This window comes from Pelecanus crispus, chromosome Z, assembly GCF_030463565.1.
Source record: "Pelecanus crispus isolate bPelCri1 chromosome Z, bPelCri1.pri, whole genome shotgun sequence".
NCBI lineage: Eukaryota > Metazoa > Chordata > Aves > Pelecaniformes > Pelecanidae > Pelecanus > Pelecanus crispus.
The window spans coordinates 2899845-2922127 of record NC_134676.1 but is presented as its reverse complement, the minus strand read 5'-3'; the positions used below and the strand labels follow the sequence as shown (position 1 = coordinate 2922127).

The 22283-nt window shown below is 48.4% G+C and overlaps 1 protein-coding gene across 1 annotated transcript; it reads right to left on the bottom strand.

Moving 5' to 3' along the window:
• Window positions 1-16827, bottom strand: MEX3C (mex-3 RNA binding family member C). Its single transcript, XM_075726261.1, is given in 3 exon segments — window positions 1-1876; window positions 16166-16616; window positions 16618-16827. Coding segments are annotated over 3 exon segments (1887 nt in total). The 3' UTR covers window positions 1-650.
• Window positions 16828-22283: the final 5456 nt, after the last annotated feature.

Below are 22283 nucleotides of genomic sequence, written 5' to 3'. Positions count from 1 at the left end.
TCGGGCAGCTTCTCCCTCCCTCCCCCGTAATTTATTACCTGAACCTGCCAATAACATCATCCATTTCAACAAATCAAACCACACTTTTTTTTAAAAAAAAAAAAAGGTACTTGCAATGCTGAAGAATTAGGCATAAGTTGTCGCACAAAGCAAAAATAATTTCCCCAAACCTGTTTTTCAAAACTGGCAGTGTAAAGAAGGCAGCATTGGAAGTGTTGTTTGATACATTGATAATGCCACAAACCCTCCACGGCAGACGAGTACTTCTGCGTTTAGGCGACGAGGTTCGTTGCTGCCAGCACACAGGAGTCAAACGCTTAACAGAGATCCTTTAGAAAGCCTGTAAAATTTGTTTTTTTTTGTTTTTCAGTTGTGTAATTGATGAAAACTTCCCCTCGCTGTGCCGTAACACCACAGCAGACGCAGCTCCGCTGAACGTGCCGGCTGCTTACACTGACCCGGACAGAGACCACCTAGGTTTAGTGTTACCGTAGCAGCCTTTTGAGAAAGTAGAAATTCATTAACAACTTCAGCCTAATCCCAAGAAAGCCCAACAGTCAGAATTCATTAGGAAGTTTACTAGAGGGTACCATTACACCCATGCCTTTAAGAGTTTTAAAAAGTCCATATATAATAATACCTATATATATTTAAGAGTGAATTTGGATTGCCTGAGTAACAGCTGTCTGGCAAACGGGACACGATGGCGTTTCCTTTTCACAGATTTTGTTGGCACACTCCATGCAGAAGAGATTGTGGCCGCAGGGGACCAGGGCCGCAATGACTTCGCTCTCGAAGCAGATCACGCAGTCGTGCTTCCGTCTGGACTCGGGGGGCGAGCTGGAGGTGGAGCCGCCGTTGGAAGAGGAATAGCTGTTGGTACCATTGGAGAAAGCGGGGATGTATATGGGAAGGCCGGCTTGGTGGCCGGTGCTAGGCGGGTCGCTCCTCACTCTCCTAGCCAGCGGGTGATCCAGACTTTCCGGAAATGTGGGCGACAGGCGAGGAGTCGATGGCTGGCTCCCTCGGCGCTGAGGCTTGGCGTTACTAGCAGGGTCGCTACCAAAGCCAGAGAGCGGGTTTACAGGTTCGAAAGGGGTCCAAATGGTTTGGGAAGGTGTTGGTAAGGAGTCGTACGCGGGAGAGTCGACCGCAAGGTCTTCCGTGCCCACCGCAGGCAGCGTTTCTCCAAACCAGAAGTTGCCTGTGCTGAACGGACTCGTTGGGCTGAAGTCAGCCAATCTATTGCTTCCAAAATAGGAATCTGTGGAGCCACTTCCCAAGGAGCTGGAGCTGTCATTTCTATAATTAGAAATCATTCTGGTGCGGCTCGGAGGGACAGGATTAGAAGCAAGCCACGCAGATCCGAGAGTGCCTCCTTCAAAGCTCACATCCGTACCGTTGTAATGGAAATCGTTCTCTTCGTTCAGCTCGATGTAGTTGCCGGTACGCATGGCTATGTGCATCTCGATCTCCTCGCGCGCCCGGTCGACGTTTTCGGGCATTCCCGTAACTTCGAAGACAGGCTCCTTGTCTCTGCTGGGAGTGACTATGTAGGTATGGGTCTGCTGCTGAATTCTTTTGATTGTAGCTCCTTTCGGTCCGACCACTAGCCCAACTACCCGGTAAGGCACCCTGACTTGGACTGTCGTCTGACCCGGCAGGTTGGGGGTACATGGCAAGCCTCCCAGGGCAGGACCGTTCTTGTTGCGCGACGCTCTGATCATGGAGAAGTGTTCAGCAGCTGAGAGAATTTCCCTTTTGGCCATGGCTACATCCTCTTTTCGTCCAGTGACAACAAAGATGGGTTCTTCTCCACGAACAGGGGTCTTAATGTAAGTATTTGTCTTGGCCCTTAGTGCTTTTATTTTGCAACCTGTTTAAAGGAAACACATGGAAGTTTAGCAAGGCGTCTAAGTTTAGAAAGCCACAAGAAAGCCGTCTATTTTAAGCTGTTTGAGAGCTTCAAGAAACCGTAGGGTGAAACCAGAAGCAGCTGTTTTTATCTCTGCAAGCCACACTAGAGAAAGCGGTAACAACTTCTACCTATTATTTCCAAACAGACCTCTGACACTTACAGCCACAAACTATTTTAGCAATGCTTCTTGGGCCAGTTTAGCCCATCATCTCCTCAATTGCTATTAGACGGCAAATAAACGCGAACGGCTTTTTCCTCTATGACAGCCACGTTCACGATTATTCCACAAATACTGGTGGGTTTATATTTTTTTCCATTGATTGGGTATCTTTCCGTCGTTTCCAAGATCCTGCAAAAGGAGTAAATACACGCGCTTACGTCTGCTGATACATCAGCCTTTCAGTGACAAGCGTGACCTAAAAGCAAATTAAACATTGACGAGTGAGAGAAGGGTCTGTATCACAACCTGTGTGGAATACAGATAAAAAAAATATTGATTTACTGTGAACTCTTCATTTGCTTCCTGTTATCAATAAGCGTTATTTAAACCTTACTCTTCCCTGTGGGACGAAGGAGCCACTCCTTGAACCGTCAAGCAGGAGTTCAAGCAGTTTGTTGCACGCAAATAAGGCTTACTATGTAATATTACGTGCCTACGTGGAATTTCTCTCGTTAACTGGGTAAATACAGTCTGGAAGAGAAGCAAAAAGTTAACGGAACATTTGTCTTTGGTTTTTGGGGACTGAATTAGAAAGTTTGCTAGGACGCAGTGGCAGCAGGCTGTTCCCTAAAACGCTTACGGCGTTTTGGCATGGTGCCTACAGAAGCACCTTTTACCCATCACAGGACCAGAAAAGCAGGCAACGCAAAATGAAGAGACACAAGCAGGTCCACGACATGCAAGACAGTCCACCGGATTCAGTCTTCACCGAATTTAGCCTCTATTAAAACAAATTCAAAAGCATGCCGCACTAAATGCCATTTTATAGGGAACCTCATCTTGAAACAACTATCAGCAACATTTGCAGATCAAGCGTTTTAAGCATCATTTCACTTGCAGAGTGAAATTTGTTCCCATTTTCCTCATTTACTTTAAGTAGCTCATAACTGCCTGGGTACACCAAATAGTCTCTCGAAATAGTGTTTTGCCAGTCCCCTGCACCTGAGGTACCACTAGCGGTAATAATTTTACAGTTAGAAAGCCACTTGGAGATGCACTTTATTCAGAACTATCTGCTAATAAAAAAAAGAAATACAGCAAATCTGCAGACGCTCGTCGGAATAGAGGGAAGGAAGGGCTGCTTCTTGCAGGGCCCCTGCACACAGCAAGGACAAAGGCTGAACACAACAGCTCTTTGTTTCCAGGACACAGCTGGAGAGGAAGTTCATTATCTTCAACAGCTCCTCGGGAGGGCTCTCGGAGGCCCTACCTCCATCAGAACGTGCACAGAGGAGCACGGGAGGGCTCCTGCAAGGGAAGGAGCGAGGTGCAGGCAGATCTGCGCGAAGGAGGGGACGCGGACCCGAGCAGTTCAGCGAGAAGAGCAAGTATCTGCAGGAGAGAAGAAACCCGTGAGCCTCAACCTCCCACTACAGCCCGCTGAGAAGGGCACCAGCACTCCCCTAGATAAAAAAAGGGAAACCACAGGCATGAGATGCCTTATGGAAGTAGCAAAGCACGCATCCTTTGAAGCCGTGCCATTTCCCTGCTCCTAAGACAGCCGCACCTCTCTTAGGCAATTCGCCTTTACTCCCTCCAGCTCTTTTGTTTGCATTTCTCCCCGTAAGTAAGTCCGCTTGCCCGCTCTGCTTCCCATTTACTTCACAGTTACTCCGAAAAGACGGTGGGGCCCAAACCTTAAACCCCGAAGGATCCCCAAGATGGTGCTGCTGAAGTTTTCGCGCCAATCAAGCCCTCTTTACTGGAACACGGAAAACCAAAGTCAGCCCCCTGATGCCTATCAATTATTCTCCAATTTAAACAAATTACTTTCATTTACTCGATTCCACCCAAGTATATATTCTTCTTTCCTAGAAATTGCAGAGGCAGCATTTAGAAGAGAATACTAGGAGCATCTAGCATAAGATTTATATATCTAAAATATATATAATTCATTATTATATACCGCAATTCAGAGCCTACTTAACTCTAAAGTGCCTTACCAATTCTTACAGTTTACATTTTAGACAAGATTTTCCTGATGTTTTACAAACTCAAATCAGTTTCGGAGTCCACAGCTTCATCTTCCTTCCCTGTTTCAGCTGCGAACTCCCAGGGATTGCTTTGCCAGCGCCACATTTCCAAACTGCTCCGGTGGGAAGAAAAGCCTTCTCGCATTTCTTCCTCGGGCTGCAGAACGGCACAGACCAAGGTGGGCAGAGCTTTTCTTTTAAGGTATGAGTCACATACCTAGAAAGCAGAGGCCAAACGCTGCCTCAACTCCCTGAAGCGCTAGAACGAGACTTTTAAACATCGGAGAGCTGGCTTCAATGGAAAGCTGACTCCACAGACCGTCAAGGTCAACTCTCAAACTTTGCCTGAAAAGTTAGAAAGAGCTGAAGAAAGTCACCACATACGAAAGCAGAGATTTCTGAATGAGTCAGTCAATACCCGCTGGGTTTTGTCTGCAAGGAGCGCTGGAAAACCCCACAAGGGTCGTGTCAAAACCCAGGGTCAGCAGCCCACGATACCACTCCGCCAGGATGATCTTTCTATTTGCTTTTACTCAGCTGCTCTGGTTTCCCACCCTCCTCCGTTACTCACTACCGAGGTGACGCTACGAAGCACGGCCGATCCCATCCCTGCTCCGACAATTCACGGCATCCAGAAGCACCGTGGCCACAAGGGCATGAGGTCGGCCAGCTATGAAGTCATGCGGCCAAGAGATGAATCAAGAAGTTTCCCAATCTCCTGATTTTAAACACAAAGACAAAGGAGGGGAAAAAAAAAATACACCGCCCCACACTTTTGCAATAAATCATCAGATCATTGTATTGAAGATTTTGAAGTACAGACATGAAACAGCCTGAAAAGGGGACTTCCAGACTGGAAATTTAATTTAATCAAACCTTTCAAAGTGATTTTAGTTTCGGTACGATAATGAAAATCTATTTAATAGATGTTACCGTACTTGGTTCGGCAGCGTAAGCGTTCCTAAGCAGCACATTCAGCCATAAGCACACGCTGACAGTGTTAAAGCAAAACCCTTTAGTTTTGCTTTCGTTTAGGCAAAGATTTAGTACCTGCCTGCCCAAGCGCCTGACAAGGAGCCGAGCCCGTACGGAGCCCTGCAGGCAGCGTTCATCCTGCGCCGGCTGATTTGCATCATTCTTCTCAATCCTCCTCCCTGCTTTTCCCCTAAGAGGATTATTTGACCAAACATTTTAAACACACTATGAACATTATACACCCCAGGAAACTTAAGGGTAGCTCTGAAGGAAATTGTTTACCTCATACACTACCAATTTTAAATGATCAAACACTTCCTTATTAAAAAAGGTGATGGGAAGACAGTTTTTTTTTTTTTCTCCCCCTCCCTTCAAGTTAAGCGTAGCTGCCACGGCACCCGCAGCCCTCACCCATCACACAGCGACAGCCAGCTCAGCCCTCACTCCAACTTTCGCCTTTCATCATCGCTTACAGAATGAGATACATCAAACCCAGTCTCAGGCCGTTCACCCCACGAGGGAAACTCCCCAACAGAGCCGGCAGAACCAAGCGACCGCAGTGGGAACCCTGCGCGCGCCCGCCTCGCGCCACGCCAGCCGACCTGCTGCCGTCGGCCAGGAACCGCCCGAAAAAGCATCCCACAGGCTCCTCCTTTGCACAGCCGTGGCGGTAACCCGGGAGAAACGGCACCTTCCCCCCGTTTCTTCCGCTGAATTCACTTCACGTCACTCCAGGAATAGGACAAAGAGTGATTTACAGATGAGGATCCCTTCGTTGCGTGGTCTCTTCCGAGCAGCTACAGCAGGGGAAGGGAGTCCTTCACACTTCCAACGTTCGCAAAACGCAGCCTGCCAAGGCAGGGACACGCACCTCGTACCCACGCTGCTCCTGCCAAGCGCTGTGAAACGGCAACCCAAACCTTCTTTCCGTCATGTCCATTTAACCTTGCCTCCCCAATTACATAGGGCTTTGGTAAAAAAAAAAAAAAAAATCCTGGGGAAAAAAGTTTATCTAAATAGTAGCCTGGAAGTCACGGTGGGTGAAAATTCAGCGAGTGGCCCCTGTGAACCACACTCAAATGACGATAGCGGTTTGTTCTCCTGATGAGTACCAAGCTAAGGGGGTCAAAACTGAGCACCTGCTGCAGCTCTTTAGACACGCAAATCCTGTGGCAAGACACCAGCGCTGCCGGGGCTGGGAGAGCAGCGAGCAGGGGGAAGCTGCGTCAGCACCAACTCCTCTCTTACGCAGGAGGCAGGGCCGGTGCACAGCCCTGACCAAAGCTGGCATCCTCCAACGCGGCCCCCGAGCAGCCGCGGGCAAAGCCCGGATCTCACAGATCAGCCTCCACGGCTTCTTAGCACTGAAGAGAAAGCCGTACTTCACAGGAATATATTTTTCAGTAGCTTTGCCATTATCTGATGAAAGGCAACACTGTGTTACAGCCTCCCCTCTGAATACAGTCTTTAGCACTCTGACCACTGATTTTGTAATCTGCTGACACCGAGTAAGGAGGCGGCGACAGAATAATTAGTGACATCAACCTGGAACCACAAAGTGCTAGTAGAGCCACGGCGAATTCCTTGCCTAGAAAGCAATGGCAGGGCCTGGGAGGTCCCCGCAGACCCGCAGGGGATGGCACAGCATTGCCGGGGGTGCCCACGAGAGAGGGGACTGCAGAGGGATTTGTTTTCTACGAACCTGCAACTCTTGCGTACGGACACAGCTTTAAGGGTAGAGTCTAAGCTGGCACAGCCCTTATTTCATTGCTAGGTTGCCACGAGCTTTTAACTGGAAAGTGAGAACTCCGGCAGCTAAGGCAACGAAGGATTTGCAGAGACGGAAACGCTGGATGTACCGTAAGGCCGACGGGTCTGTGGAGCGTAACGCTGCCCACCTGATTAACAAACAAGGAAAAATTCACCTACTTCATCAAGAATGACTGCTCTACACATTTTTAAGAAGAGCTCTTCATTCCCACTGGTGGTACAAGCTGCATTCTGTTGCTTAAACATAGAGTTCTTCCTCCCATTCGTGACACGGCTAAAAATATCTATCCAGTTTGTGATTATACAGTAGAAAACTGATACATGCCCCATTTATTAAGCAGAGATGAAGCTGCATTGGGACAGAAAATTAAATCCTAAATTGTTTAATGGTTAAACCTCCTTAAGCAGGCTGGCTACACAAGAAAATGAAGACCAGAACGTTTTTGGCACTTCACTGGGTTATTAAAGTCCTATGAAATACTACCTGTTGTCTGGTCAGTTGATAGACTGACTCTGGTTACTATCGCCTTTCACCTAAGATCAATTAATTCCTCTCACACCTTGCTTTAATTCATGGACTGGAAGATTTCAAGTCCTGACAATTCCCCCCCCCCCCCCCCCCAACTGGCTGTTGAATATAGTTAGTTGATTCAAGGAAGATGAAGAAAGTAATTTCTCTGCACTTGCAAAAGATGCTGATCTGCACAAAACCCTAGATTTACGCACTCAGGCAGCTATTTATCACCCCTCCGGCATTCTGATTTTTGGAATGAAGGTTGGAAAAATACCGCTTTCAAATTTTATAACAACTTTAAGAGAGACAGCCTAAACTTGGATAATAATTATCAAATGGCATTTTTTGAAAGCAAGTTTTCATTTATTGTTATTCAGCCTTCTCTACAGCCAGAGGTACGCCGAGAGACACCTCACCCATCCTGAAGACGGGACCGGACCAACCACCAACAGCTTGAACGGCTCTCCATTAGCATTCTGGAGTACAGATCATAGTCTGATCACTATTTGGGTTAATTAGCCAGTAGGATTAGGGCTCCCACGTGACAACTAGACACGATACATGCCAGAGAGCTAACAAATATGAAGACACCGAGTGACGGGCACAGCTCGCAGCTGGGATTTGCTCAAGTGCACGGGGCAGGCCGCTGGCAGGTTTGGAAGGAGAAGATGACGGTCCCCGAAGAAGAACAGAGCAGGCTACCGGCTTAAATGGGGGCACAGGTACAGGCAGATGTTAAGGAAACATCTGTTTTGTTCACCACCTAACAAACCAAAGCAATCTCCTCCCTGGTGGTACCCAAGGTGCAGCTCCTTGGAGACGTCCGGACGACACGCGCAAGTAGAGGTGCAAGATTTGACGTCCCTGGGCAAAGGCCTTCCCTGCAGGCTACCCAAGCGCTACTACGTGCTGCCGCCCTTCATCAGGTTGTATTTTTTAGATGAAGTTTTCTATTTATCACAGTAGGGATGCTTCAAAATGAGAATGCACCAGACGGAACTTCTTCTCAAATTTACGATCCAAAACCACGATACCGATACCGTTACAAGCCAAAAGTTGGGAACAAAGTTCTAGCTCTCTGCTCTGGAGTGTGACTGCACTCATGGTTTCAGACAACAACTGTACGTCAGACGTGCTGTACATTGGTAATAACCATCTTTCACTTCTGACTATAATGACAGTACAATAAGCAATGCTACAAGTAGGTACATTAGTAACTAGCGTAGAGGAGAAAGAAAAACTCAACTAACAGCCACCCCGATAAAGTTATTCCAAGAGAAGGAAAGATGACACATGGGTCTTTCAAGAAAAATAAAAATTAGAGCGTTTTATACCAGAGACATTTTTCCCTGCCTCCTGACCCCATCATTAACTTACCACCGCAATCAAAGGCTTTTAGTTACGCTGCAGTTACCAAACCCCTGTGCCTGCCTGCGGAACGTTTCAATATGACTCATGCTATATATAGCGCCCGAGACTGCTCCCATTATAATTCCATCGCGCTTACCCATTTCTGAGGAGCAACTGACCACCTAGTTCACTTTGTATTTTTTACACGGACGAATGCGAAGATGATACGTGACCTTCCTACTTGTCGTCATTCAGCTAGAACCGTAGAAGGGTTTTTAAACAAGATACTTTCCAGAGAAGCACTTCAAGCTTGAGCGCACCAAATGCTACAGGCGGGCGGGCTCGGGCTTGTCGACGTACCAGGAAGGAGGACAACCTGGAGATCTCGAGCACCTTAACCATGGAATCACGGTCAACCACTCGGCTGTGCCAGACCACAGGGAGCAGGATTCTCTTTGGCCCTGCTGCTGCCAAGCTAATGGATGGGAAAAGAGGGGAGCTCTACGAGTCTGATGATGCTGGAGAAAGCTTCCCAAGGGAAGACTGCTCACAAGCTCTCGGGGACGTTTCCCTCTTCTGGAAAACAAAAGTCCTTATTCAAGAACCGTGTACAAACTCTTTATGAAAGATTTCTTAGGTAGGTATCAACTTATCGATCAATTTATGTATCAATCCAGTACAGAAGGAAGTAGTCAGCCTGCACATTGTTTCCTTCTATATGCCAGGCTAGGACAATCTATCAAACCATCAGTCTCACAGGCGGAGGAATACTCCAACTCCCAGGACAGATGGCAACTCAGTAAACAAGTTGCATGCAGCAAAAGAGCCAGAGGGCAGCAACTTGTATTATTAATTACTTGCACTACTGCAGCACCAGGATTAAGGTAGCAGCTGCTGCGCAAAATTAGAAAGATACAGTAGTAGAAAAGCGATAGTTATAAGGGAGGGAATACGTCCGACAAACAAAATAGCTACAGGAAAAAAAAAAATTCTTTTCATTAAGAACATTGATCTAGTGAATGGAACAGATAAGTGTGAGCAATGGTGCTGGGAAACCTGACCTGCACAAGGAGGATATTAAAAGGGACCGCCATTCAACATGCCGCACGGCATGCCAAGACAGCCAAAAAAAGGAATATTGCAAAAAACCATGCAAATCTTCACCTACACCAAATCCCCAATTCAAAAATGCTGCTAGACCTGTGTTTTTGTACACAGCATTCCACAGTATATTGTCAAACGTAAAACAAACTAGAAGGTAAAGAGTAAGAGATACTGTGTCTTTGTTCAAAGGAGCAGCAGAGAACTTGGTGCAGACCACAGAATTACTGACTCACACCAGTGAAGGAAACTGAGATCTCGGACGCTGGCAAGATCTCATGAACTTAAAGGAATACCTGAAAGAAAGAGAAAAGGAAGACATTCTTAAGGAGTAACTGAAATTCGAAATAAATGCTTGGTTTAGAGCTTTTTGGCCTTTTCTTTTGATTAAATAAAAATGTTCTAGTGCTCAGCAGCCTCTTTTTTTTTTTTTTTGTTACAGCAAGTTTGCAACGCTATCCCTGTTAAATTTTTTGCCTGCAATGGGGAATTGGCCCTGTGTGGTGGAGGTATTGCATCAAACCCAAATTTAAGACCTTTGAGATATCCAACACTTTGTTTAGAACAAAGTTTCTCTTCCAGAAATTCAGACCACAGTGTACTAGAAGAGAAAGTAACGGGGGCTAAGACAGGGAAACGCACAACATCTGCTGACTTTACTAAAAGCTTAGAAAAAAATTCATCGCCATTTTCTCATGCCACAGACAGGTTAATCCAGTGCAGTTCAGAAGCACGTTAATCATGATTTCTTTTGTACGTGTACGCTACAAACTTAAAAAAACATACTCTTTTAGAGCACAGCAATTTTACAAGAGAAACAAAAGGACCAGAGGATTAGAAACTAGCATTTTATGTCGCAAGATTTTTATTATTTTAATTTCAGCTTCATCCAAACCCCTTACTTATGCAGGTATTCACTTCTGGTATTCATACGTTAAAATCTACAGAATTTCTGGCAGACTACACAAAGAGAAAAATCTCCCGAGCGTGCACTGTGTTTGGTGTGCTTCCCACCCAACAAGCCAGACAAGAGCAGCATTTATGACCGAGGATTTACGATCCCAGCTGGAGAACCTGCACCCTTCTGACACACTTTGCAACTCGAGTTGGATCTTTGCATAGCACAAATGACAAACAGCAGAACTGAAATGATGTTTGCTACGCAGCACCAGAGCAATAGGCCACTGAAACTTCAGCAGTGATTTCAGACTGTGCCAGGCCACGGCATGCTCACGTGTTTCAGTTCCTGGAGTTCCAGACTCTAAAAATGATGAGACTTCAGCTTCTCAGAAAAAGAGCCTTCATATTGGATTTCAACAAACAGCTCAAGTTTTCTTTCCGGCTTTAAAAAAAACCATTTAATAACCTGCTTGTTATAGAAGACGCAAAAAAACAAATCCAAAATGCAACTGCCTTGTCAGCTTTCACTTAAAATAAGTTAGCCAAACCTGCGGTCTTCGTTGTCTGTGGCAATCAACTGACACAGAGATATGTTATGACTTAGTCATGCAAATTAAACTTATTCGTGAGAGTGGAAATCTTAAGCATCCAGTTTAAAAAAAAAACAAAAACAAAAACCAATATGCAATTCAGACTATGCTTGTGCTGACTACTTCTTACAGGTCAGCAATTAGTAACCAGTCAAGGCTATGTAAGTATCATCAGTAATTCAGTAACATTATTATCACAACACATCGAGACATAAAACCAGACATATAGTTCTTTTTGAAAGGACTTCTATCCTAATAATCTATTCTATCCTATCCTAATAATCTATTCTATCCTATCCTAATAATCTATTCTATCCTATCCTAATAATCCTAATAATCTATTCTATCCTACCATAGGACATCTATGTACTGCCCTCAGCTAACACAAGTATTTGCTCCAGGATTGTTTTAGCACTGTTTCCACTCTCCAAGAGCAATAGCTATTGTTTTTATTCGGCTGTTCAGCTATGCTAGATAGTTATCACCTACCAACTTACCAGAATTATTTTTTTTTTTTTGTTTCAAGTTACAGGATTATTTTAAGCAAAGTACTCTTTTGCTCAAGAGCCCGCATTCAAAAGCAAAGAGCAAAAAGGAGTCCGAGATCATTAAATATGCATAAAAATGTTATTTTAGTTGCAAGGCCGTCTCATGCAAAGCAGATTTGTCATTATCGATTTAATCAGTGAAATGGGATGATATCATTCCTCCTCCTCTTACTCATCAGGGGTTTGGAGACTGCCCTGCCCGTTTCAAGTTCTGCAGCCACCATCCAAACTATTCTCACTGAAGGAAGAGAAGCATCGGGCTTTAGAGTTAAGTAGCTCCCACTCAAGTGATGTCTTAGGGAGAAAAGCCGCTATTGTCAGCTTTATCAAGGATATAAACACTCGGAAAATCACGTTACTTGGATAGTCACAACACTGGAATGCATTAGCAAATATATTCCAGTAATCATTATCTGAAGATAGTTAATACACTCAGGGAGCAGCATCTCTCTACGGGACAGACCTCTATCCCTTCCAGCATCTTTCAGCTTTTCTGTTCATGTCTTCAGACACCACCCTTCTTTTTGCATTATTCAAAAGAGCTTTTAGTATTTAAACATGTCTTTTTTTAGCGTAAAGAAAATAGCGGGGGGCACTGTGGAGTTAAAACTTGTCAAATCCTTCTCCAGGCCCACGAGGCCACGGCAGGATTGCCACAGAAAATCACCATCACCAACTTTACGTATGGGAAACAGGCTTTAGGTGATCCACAGCAGACTTTCGCAAAGTCCTTCACATGATTTAGAGATTAAACCAAAACCTTCCAAGTTAGATCTCCACAAGTTTGCTGTTGTTTTGGGGTTTTTTTGGTTTGTTTTTTTTTTTTTTTAAAAGTCTGGATACATGCTTATATAATTTTGGATATACACCCCATGCCAGCTTTCCTCAGGCAAACAAGGTCACCTCCTCAGCAATGCAGCTTTCTTGCTACCACTTCTCAAGAGCACTTTCTCCAACTTTTTTTTTTTTTTTTTTTAAACCAATGCAACTTTGTGCATGTAGGATTTTTAGCTGCTGACAGCAAAGGAAGTCACTTTTCTGATCAGCACGACGACTGGCCAACTTACCGAAGGTTGGATTCAACAGCTAGTTCAAATTCATACAGGAAGCCTGTACAATGCCATGAATGGAATCTAGTTTTCCTGGCTCCCAGTCACATGCCTTAACAGGAATAAAAGGATACAAATATCTTTTCCTTTGTTGTTCACCTTTGAGATTCTTCCACTTCAAAGACTACAAAGAATTCTGTTACACTACCCCAACCCGTGTCTGTCAGCTTCATTTTTGGGGGGCAAAGGGAATAAGAAAAGGTTGAGAACATTTAAGAGTTAAAAAAAAACAAACCAAAACCAACAAAAAGACCACAAAAACCCACTAGGTTTCAGAAATACTACAGGACTTTTTTTTTTTTTAAAGAAAGAACACCTACTATTCATTAAATCTTACTTAAGCCTTTTCCAGTGATGTAAATGCTTCCAGCAGCAACACATTAAACTACTGCTACAGTAACCCAGCAGCCTCCACTGCAGCTTCACGAGAAAACCATCGACCACAAGGCACATTTCAGGCACTCCACACCTTCTACAGCTGCGACATCCCACATCTGTGCACAGCTACCAGCACAGATTCGGTAAGCGCGGCTACCCTCGTGGGAACCTGCAATACAGCAACGTAGAGCGGGCCTGTGGGAGCACCACTTCACTGCCTGAAGTGGTGTATTTATTTCGGAAACTTGCACGTAACTAGGAAAAAAAAAAAATGTTAAATGCAAGCACCTTAAGGTTTTTGCTTGTTTACAGCTCTGTCAGGAAGCAGGGGCTCCTTCAGCCTGATACACAGTGTCTGGAAATCCTCTTCCTCCGTGCAAAAAAATTAAATTTGGATAAAGAATACCGTGGAATTCTGGTTATCATTACTCTTTCAGTTTAGGGGGTTAGGACTTACAACAAACATGCTTTCAGACACAGCAGCGAGGCCGCCAGCAAAGCCTAGATCAAACTCAGCATTCCTGGTATTTCAGAGCTGATGTTTTCAGGCTGCAGACATTTCAAGTTCTTTTTATACCTCACGAAGACAGCAATAGAAAGAATATAAACTTAATCTTCGTGAAAATCCATCAGAAGTAACATTCCAACTGCATCACCCTTACATAATTAAAGTATTACAGCACAGAGGAGTCTGGCATGAAACTTAAGCTGAATTCGTTCAAGATAATGCAACCAGCTGGTTATGATGTGCGCGCTAGGAAGAGAAGATGCAGCATCTTCATTTTTAGAGAGCAGAGCAATCGGCGAAGGACGCGGCTCCGGCCAGCCAAGCTCGAGGCAGACCAAGCTGACGACACTTTGTCGGGCTAGAGCAGAGACACATGCAAAGCAGGTGGATGAGAGAGCAAGAGCCTCTAAGCCCGTGCACCGAGCCGGCACGGCTCTGGGCCATAAAAGGAGATGCAAAGACTAGTATTTCCAAGAAATTTGACAAATATTTGGTGGAACTAATACAACTTACGCAAGTTGGTCTCTACGCATACGCTTCCCTTGAATGAGAATTTTGACGGACCTCCTTGCGCAAACCTTCCACGCAAGTATACATGGTAACAATTTTTTTAGCTCTCCTTCCACTCCTGCCGCTCCTTCCTCTTTTGTAGCCCTAATTCTTTTTATGATACAGACCCTCCCCACCGAGGCTAACTATTTTATCACAAGCCAAACAGCGTGACATCAGATAAGAAATAAAAGCAGAAGCAGCAAATGAACTCTTCAGGAACAATGATCCTATTTTTATGCAAACGCCATTATCTTGTTTTTAAGTGACTCAAAGTACTGAAAAATATACTACAGAGGGCAATCCTGATCTGGTGGAGAACAAACACGGCAGCCTAATCAGTCCTCGAAGCCCAATAGTTTGTATTTCGCTTTTAGAGGACTGCAGCAGTAACAGTTTTCAGTTCTGTTTTCCATCCTCCCCCCGCCGCCTGCCTGCCATCCCCAATGACACATGAGCAAACCCTTAAGACGCTCAAACACTATTTCTTGGAAAAGATATTTTCTGCTTGAGCAGAACGGACTCGTCTGCATCAGAGGAAGCTACCTGCCAATTTCTGCGGCGCGGCCTTTGGTTCTCCTTCGACACGCCCAGCAAAGAAACCCACCCTTGCCTGCTGAAAGCCTGAAATCAATGGAGGAAGAGAAAACAAAAGTCTGCCTAAGCATCAGCGCTCAGTGGGCATTTCTTTAAACCACATTGGTTTAGACAGATTTCACCATTTCTTCCATACTGAAGGGGGGGGGGGGGGGGGGGGGGGGAAAGAAACAAAAGCCACATTGATGTAGAGACCAGACAGCATAACTGCTCGTTATCAGAGCCGATCAGCAAACGAGACACACCACCCACAAACCAATAAAGAATAACACAGAAGGGGAAGAGGAAGAGAGCAGCGACTTCATTGTCTGCGTTTGCACACCTACACTCGACGCTGCTCAGCGCTTCTCCCGATACAGAAAAAAATCAGGTTCGCCGCCAGAAAGCTGGCGCGAGACGTCATCGTCCCAACTCCTCCAAGCACCGCTCCCACGAGACCACATCAAAGGCCGGCAACGAACGTGACATCACCGATATGACCTTACCCTAACGGCGTAAGAGAGCGCCGGGGAGCGTAGCAAGAGCGATCAACAGGAAGCCACAAGCCCAGCAAGAAAGACACGGGCTTTCACGCAGAGGAGGGCTGCACGTGGCTCCTTTCTCCATCTCGCTGGCTCCCGACGTCCCGCTTTGTCCGGGCGAGCGCCGTGGAAAGCTGTCGGAACGGCGTCAGCCCCGCGAGGCGAGCCAGCGAAAGCCCTTGGCCCCAAAGTTTCTGTCAGAGCACGGTTCAAAGCTCCCACGGTGAAACGCAGCTCCTGCCCAGATGGCGAGCGTCGCCGAGGACCGGAGCCCGTGCCAACACCTACCTGGACGCGGCCGGACCGCGCGCCGCGTTTCACGGCTCGAGCGTGCGATGGCAACTCGAGGGTCCGAGCTCGCCCAGCGCTCGCCCTGGCCTCTCGGGCTTCGCAAGGCGGGCCAGCCCGCTGCCACGGCCCCCGCCGGCGGCCTCGTCCCGCCGTGGGGCGAGGGGGGAGAGGTAGGCCGCAGCGGGCGCGAAGCTCCCGGCCAGGCGAGGGGGTCCCGCCGCCGGCCCCGGCGGGGCGCAGCCCGGGGGTGTGCGGGCAGAGGCCCCGCTGCCAGCCCCGGGGGAAGGGCGGCAGCCCCGGGGCCGGGCCTCGGCGCCCCCCCACCCCAACCCGCCCCCCGCTGCCCCACTCACCCTGCCGGCCCACGATCTCGGCCACATGCTCGGAGCTGGGCACGGGCACGCACTCGGTGGTGTTGACGCTCTTTCGGCGGAGCAAGGCCGCCTGCTCGCCGTTCAGGCCCGCCGCCCCCCCGCCCAGGCCGCCGCCGCCGCCGTAGGCGTGGGACAGCATCGCCGCCATCATGCCCTGAGGATCGTCCGCCCCGCAGAGCGCTCCCGCCGCCGCCGCCTCCTGCGCATCGAAGGAGGGCGAGAGCAGGACGGAGCCCAGCGCCGGCAGCAGCGGGAGCGGCTGGGAGGGCGAGGAGGACGAGGAGAGCAGCAGCAGCGCGGCCGGGTCCTCCTCCTCCTCCTCGTCCTCCCCCGCCAGCAGCTCCTCCTCCTCCAGCTCCAGGTCTCCCTCGTCCCCCACCGCCGCCGCCTCCTCCTCCTCCGCCCCGCCAGGCCCCGGCTGGCCGGGGGGGGTCGGGCGGCGGCGACAAGCCCGCCCGCCGCCGGGCCGCCCCTCCGCCGGCGGGCAGGCCGCGGTCGCGGAGGCCGAGGCCGGCGAGGCGCTGCTGGAGCAGCAACAGCGGCGGGTGGGGAGCGGGGAGGCGCGGCGGCTCGGCGGGCTCGGCGGCGGGGGAGGAGGGGGAGGAGGAGGAGGAGGCCGCGGCGGCGCTGCCGCTCGGCATGGCGGGGGAGGCGCTGCGGGCCGGGCCGGGCCTGGCCGGGCCTAGCGGCGCGGGGCCGCCATGCCGCGGCGGGCACCGAGCGTGGCCTGGGCGCTGGGGCCGCGCTCCTCAGCGCGCCTTTTGTCCCATGGCGCTTCCCCTCGGCGGCGGCCGCGGGCGGCGGCGGCGGCGGCGGCGGCGGCGGGGGGGGGGCGGGGGGGGGCGGCGGAGGCGGCGCGGCCCCGCCCCGCGCTCGCGGCCGCGCCATTGGGCGGCGGAGCCGGTTCCTGGGCGGGGCCGGCGGTGGGCGGGGCCTGGGGCGGGGCGGGGCCGGGGCGGGGCCGGGGCGGGGCGGGGCGGGGCGGGCGGCGGCCAGAGGGGCCTCAGCGCGGGGCCTCGGGCGGGCGGGGAGGCCGGGGGGAAGGAGGCCTGGGTGGGAGGCCCGAAACAGGTCAGAAAAAAATCATCAAAACACAGAATCGTTGAATCGGTGAATCATCGGATCGTAGAATCATCGAATCATAGAATGGTTTAGGTTGGAAAAGACCTTCAAGATCATCCAGTCCAACCATTAACCCAACACTGCCAAGTCCACACTAAACCAATTAAGGGGAGAGTCGCAATTTCGTGTTTCCTGGCTTGGTGGCTGGATTATTTTTTAATGAAAGTAAAAACTAGGAATCATGAAGGTTGGAAAGGCCCTCTAAGATCATCAGTGCAACCATCAACCCAACACCCCCATGCCCACTAAACCATGTCCCCCAGTGCCACCTCTGCCCGTTTTTTGAGCCCCTCCAGGGCTGGGGACTCCCCCACCTCTCTGGGCAGCCTGTTCCAAAGCTTGACCACTCTTGCCGTGAAGAAATTCTTCCTAATATCCAATCTAAAAAAAAAAAGAAAAAAATCAGAAGCTTTTGCCAGATGCCCTCCTTCCCCTCATACTTTGTCCTGTGCTCCCCCTGCTGAGGTGATGAAGGCCTTTGGGTGCAGGAACTCGCACGAGCTGTGTGGTTTTTCACGTCAGCCCCTTAAGTGTGTGTATTTTCAAGTCGGGGTGAAAGTTTTCAGGCAAAATGTGAAGCAACTTGCTGGAAAGTGGGACTGTGCTGTCACGACGACTGAGAAATGAGGGAGGACTTCTCGACTCTCAAGGGAAACGACGGGCAGGGAGCGAAGACCACTAGCTCCCATTCCACATGCTGGGGAGGATGGCCCAGGGAGGAACACAAAGCAGAGGGTGACATGGTCCTCCACAAAAACAGGCTAGAAAATGGTCTTCAACAGCGGCCTGCAGGGGTGGCATGAGTGGAGCGGGGCTGGTCTTAGAATCATAGAATGGTTTAGGCTCGAAAAGACCTTCAAGATCATCCAATCCAACCGTATTAACCTAGCACTACCAAGTCCACCACTAAACCAATTAAGGGGAGAGTACCATTTTCTTGTTTTAATTAATTAATTCCATGTTTCCTGGCTTGGTGGCTGGATTATTTTTTAATGAAAGTAAAAACTAGGAATCATTAAGGTTGGAAAGGACCTCTAAGATCATCAGTCCAACCATCAACCCAACACCCCCATGCCCACTAAACCAAGTCCCAAAGTGCCACCTCTGCCAGTTTTTTGAGCCCCTCCAGGGATGGGGACTCCCCCACCTCTCTGGGCAGCCTGTTCCAAAGCTTGACCACTCTTGCCGTGAAGAAATTCTTCCTAATATCCAATCTAAAAAAAAAAGAAAAAATCAGAAGCTTTTGCCAGATGCCCTCCTTCCCCTCATACTTTGTCCTGTGCTCCCCCTGCTGAGGTGATGAAGGCCTTTGGGTGCAGGAAATTGCACAAGCTGTGTGGTTTTTCACGTCAGCCCCTTAAGTGTGTGTATGTTCAAGTTGGGGTGAAAATTTTCAGGCAAAATGTGAAGCAACTTGCTGGAAAGTGGGACTGTGAATGAAGACTGAGAAATGAGGGAGGACTTCTTGACTCTCAAGGGAAACAATGAGCAGGCAGCGAAGACCACTAGCTCCCATTCCACCTGCTGGGGAGGATAGCCCAGGGAGGAGCACAAAGCAGAGGGTGACATGGTCTTCCACAAAAACAGGCTAGAAAATGGTCTTCAACAGCGGCCTTCAGGGGCGGCGTGAGTGGAGCAGGGCTGTTCTTGATAAGGCCGAGGAAAGCCACATGCAAATGGTTGAGATACGAACGTCGGAGATAGAATTGGGGTTGCGTAGCAGCTCCCTGAAGATGTTGTGCTGAGAAAAGGTTCTGGGGAAGAGTCCGAGCCTAGGTTAGAGATGCTGGTCTCATTCCCAGTGCTGGCAAAGGGCGATGTCGAGGTAGGAGTATGGGCTGGCAGAGATGAAAAGTTGTGTATTCACCATGTAGCTGTGAGCTGAGAAAGGCAGAGGTCTGCGGTAGAAGGACCGGTCTGTGCAGCGTTGGCAAGGGAAGGGGAGGAGAGGAGCATGACCATTTCCAAGAGAGGAGCATGACCATTAGCCTACACAAATACTCAGTAAAGACTTTCCTCACACCACTGTTAGACTTCAGGTTGTATTTCGAAAGCGTCACTAATAACCAAAGCTTTTAATTATTTTGAAAACCTCTGGTAACCTTTTCCCTTTGTATATCTTTGTTTCCAAGTGTAAATTACTGCGATTATAAATGCAACTTCATGAAACCACCTATAATGCACTGATGTAATTGGCTTGAAACAATCCATACATTAAAATTGTTAATTATGATAAGGAGGGGTTCTTGTGCTATGAGGGAGGTGAAAGTAGGGTTGAGGAAGAGAGAGCACAGAGAGATAGCTGCAGGGATGAATCCTCCCCAGGCTGCTGATAAGGCTTACACAGGCTTTTATGTTCTTGCTGCTTTTTTTTTTCCTCTCTTGATAAAATCAGATGCAGAGAAAGGCTCAGTTGGACCTTTATACTGTGTGGAACATGTTGTGCAATGCCACCACTTACGCTTTTCTTAATAAATCCCACTCAAATTCAAATGCTTCCCTCTGCTATTTCATTGTAGGTTAAATTTGGTGTTCTGTAGCATTCATTTCTAAATCTAAAGTCAGGCTCTGTGGGAACTCTCCCACTTGTACTGAGGCACAAGTTATTTACAGGCGTAGGGTTGTGGGGTTTGGGGGTGCACCCAGCCTTGGGTGACCTGCTGTCCCAGGGTGACCTCATGGCTGGAGCCTGGAACTCCTCTTCCGTGCCACGTCAAATCCTTCATTCCTGGCATTGTCTGCTCTAGGTGACTTCAGATTTAATTAAAAAAAAAAAAAGATTTGCGAAGCAGAGGGATAATGTGAAAGGAAGGGAATGGTGAAATAAATGTGTTTTTCTTCTGTATCTCTGGGTGGGAAGGGCAGAGGTTTCAGGTACACGTGAGCAGAAGAACTCGGCGGTTCGGCTTGCCTTGAGCTGCAGATTTCGGAGCATCAAAGGGATGCCTCTTCCTTCAGCCCCGCGCCTTAACATGCTGATAGCAAGGACACCTGCAGTGACCTTTTCTGGGGGGTTCTGGGGTTTCCACGTTGCATTTTCAAACACTCCCTGCAGGTGCCTGGGAGGTGTCCAACAGCGCGGGGGGACAAGCAGGGCAAGACAGGACAATTTCCTTACAAGGCTGGAAGGAAGAGGAATCCGAGGCTCCCTCTGCGTGGTGGGTTTTTTCCATGATATGCCTGACAGTGCTGATTTCTGCGTTGTCCAGACACGTTGCAGTGCGCGGCAGCTCCCTTTGGCCTGTTCCCCCAGGTTTTCTTCCCGTGGGAAGGGGAACGCTGCAGGGAGCGGGCGGGGAAAAAGAGGTAGCTGATGCATTTGTAGGACTTGCTCTGAAATAACATCACAAGGCAGCTGGGGAGTTCGCCCAAGCCGAGGAGCTGGGGAGCATTTCTGGGCGCCCTGGTTTGGTGGTAGCCAGAGGAACCTGTTCAGCTGCTCCCCCTGCTCCCTTCTCTCCCCATCCTCCTTCTGATCCATTGGCGTGTCCCCTCCACGGCAGGAGACTCTTGTTTTGTGCTGGAAAAAGTGAAACTGGACCATAACTGTACATTATGTATATTACTTCTTTGTGACTTTAAAGACTTGTTCTTAAGTGGAGTACATGGCAGTCATGTTGTCTTCTGCAGACAAGCTCTGCTGTTTGGTCATGCTTTTGAAGCCCTCTAAAGCTGATAAATACATGAAAATTTATTTTGGCAGCATTTGCAAAAACATTGAGAAGAGGGTTAAATATGAGACTAAAGGAGAGCGGTAGAGTCTTCAGCTTTCGATGACCTGAAATGAAGAATAATGGATCTCTATAAGACATTTATACACGAATTACTAGGTTACAGCCTTGGTAACTGGGTGAAGTTCTGCGATGAGATTTGACGGCCTGAAAGCTCCTTTTTTCTGATGAACTCTGTCAAAGTTTCCATGATTTCATCCAGTTCTGCCCATTGCTGTTGGTTGGGAAACAAGTGAGGAGCACACGAAGAGTAAGCGAAGACTATTGTTAGGCTGAGTGTTGGTTGCGCAGCGGTGGATGTTCTCCAGACCATTTCCTTGCTCTCCTTCCCTCCTCTGCGCTCTGCCCATCAAGTATTTTAGCCAAATCTCTGCACTAGTGTTGCCTAGAGCATTTTGGAGTGGCTGAAGGCTTTGGGGTTTCCAGTTGTCTGGAAATATCTTTGGATATGGTGGTGACTTGTAGGCAGTATTTTTCTTTTGTTATTTCCAGATTGCATACCAGATGTTAGAGCTGGGCTGTCAGGCTGTTTCACAATGGATTGCTTTCCCTTTACTAAATAGTAATTTTCTTTCCGTTCATCCTAAGTCACCAGGTAGAAGTGGAATCAAAGTACCCTTTGATCTCTCACTGCAACATTTCCTTCACCTCCACTATTAAGACCCGCCAATTTTTCAAGGAAGCATCAAACTAATTCCCATCCAGAAGCTTTTACTTAAAAAACCTTCTTGGATCTAAATCCATTGGTGCCAGCCCCCAAGTCAGGATGTTGCTTTCTCAAAGATGAAGGTTAACCTCGGTGACATCTGCCCCAATGTTGTGTATCTCCTTACTGAGGTATGTTATTTGCCCTGCTAACAATTTTGCTGTTTTCAGCATTAACTTTGTACCCGAAACCCTGAAACCAGTGCTCAGGGTGCCCGAGGGCTCTTAGCCATGAGAATTGACTCCTGGGGGAAAAGAGGTTTCTTCTCCGGTTTCTGTGGAGCGTCAAAATCCATCCTGTGTAGCTGAACTTTGCTTTTTGACTGGATTTATTAACTTTCTTACCTGCTGCCCCGATGTGCCGTCTCTGGCTGCTCTTCACAATCTGTACCCTGCTCCCTTCTCCCAAATTCTCGATGCTTTTTTCAGATTTCTCCATTTCTTCCCCTTCATTCCTCTAGTCTGGTGGTTGTTTTCTTGGTAGCGCCGCAGCATGCACGTAAGGCAGGCGGCGGGAGGATGCTCAGGTTAAAAAGCCC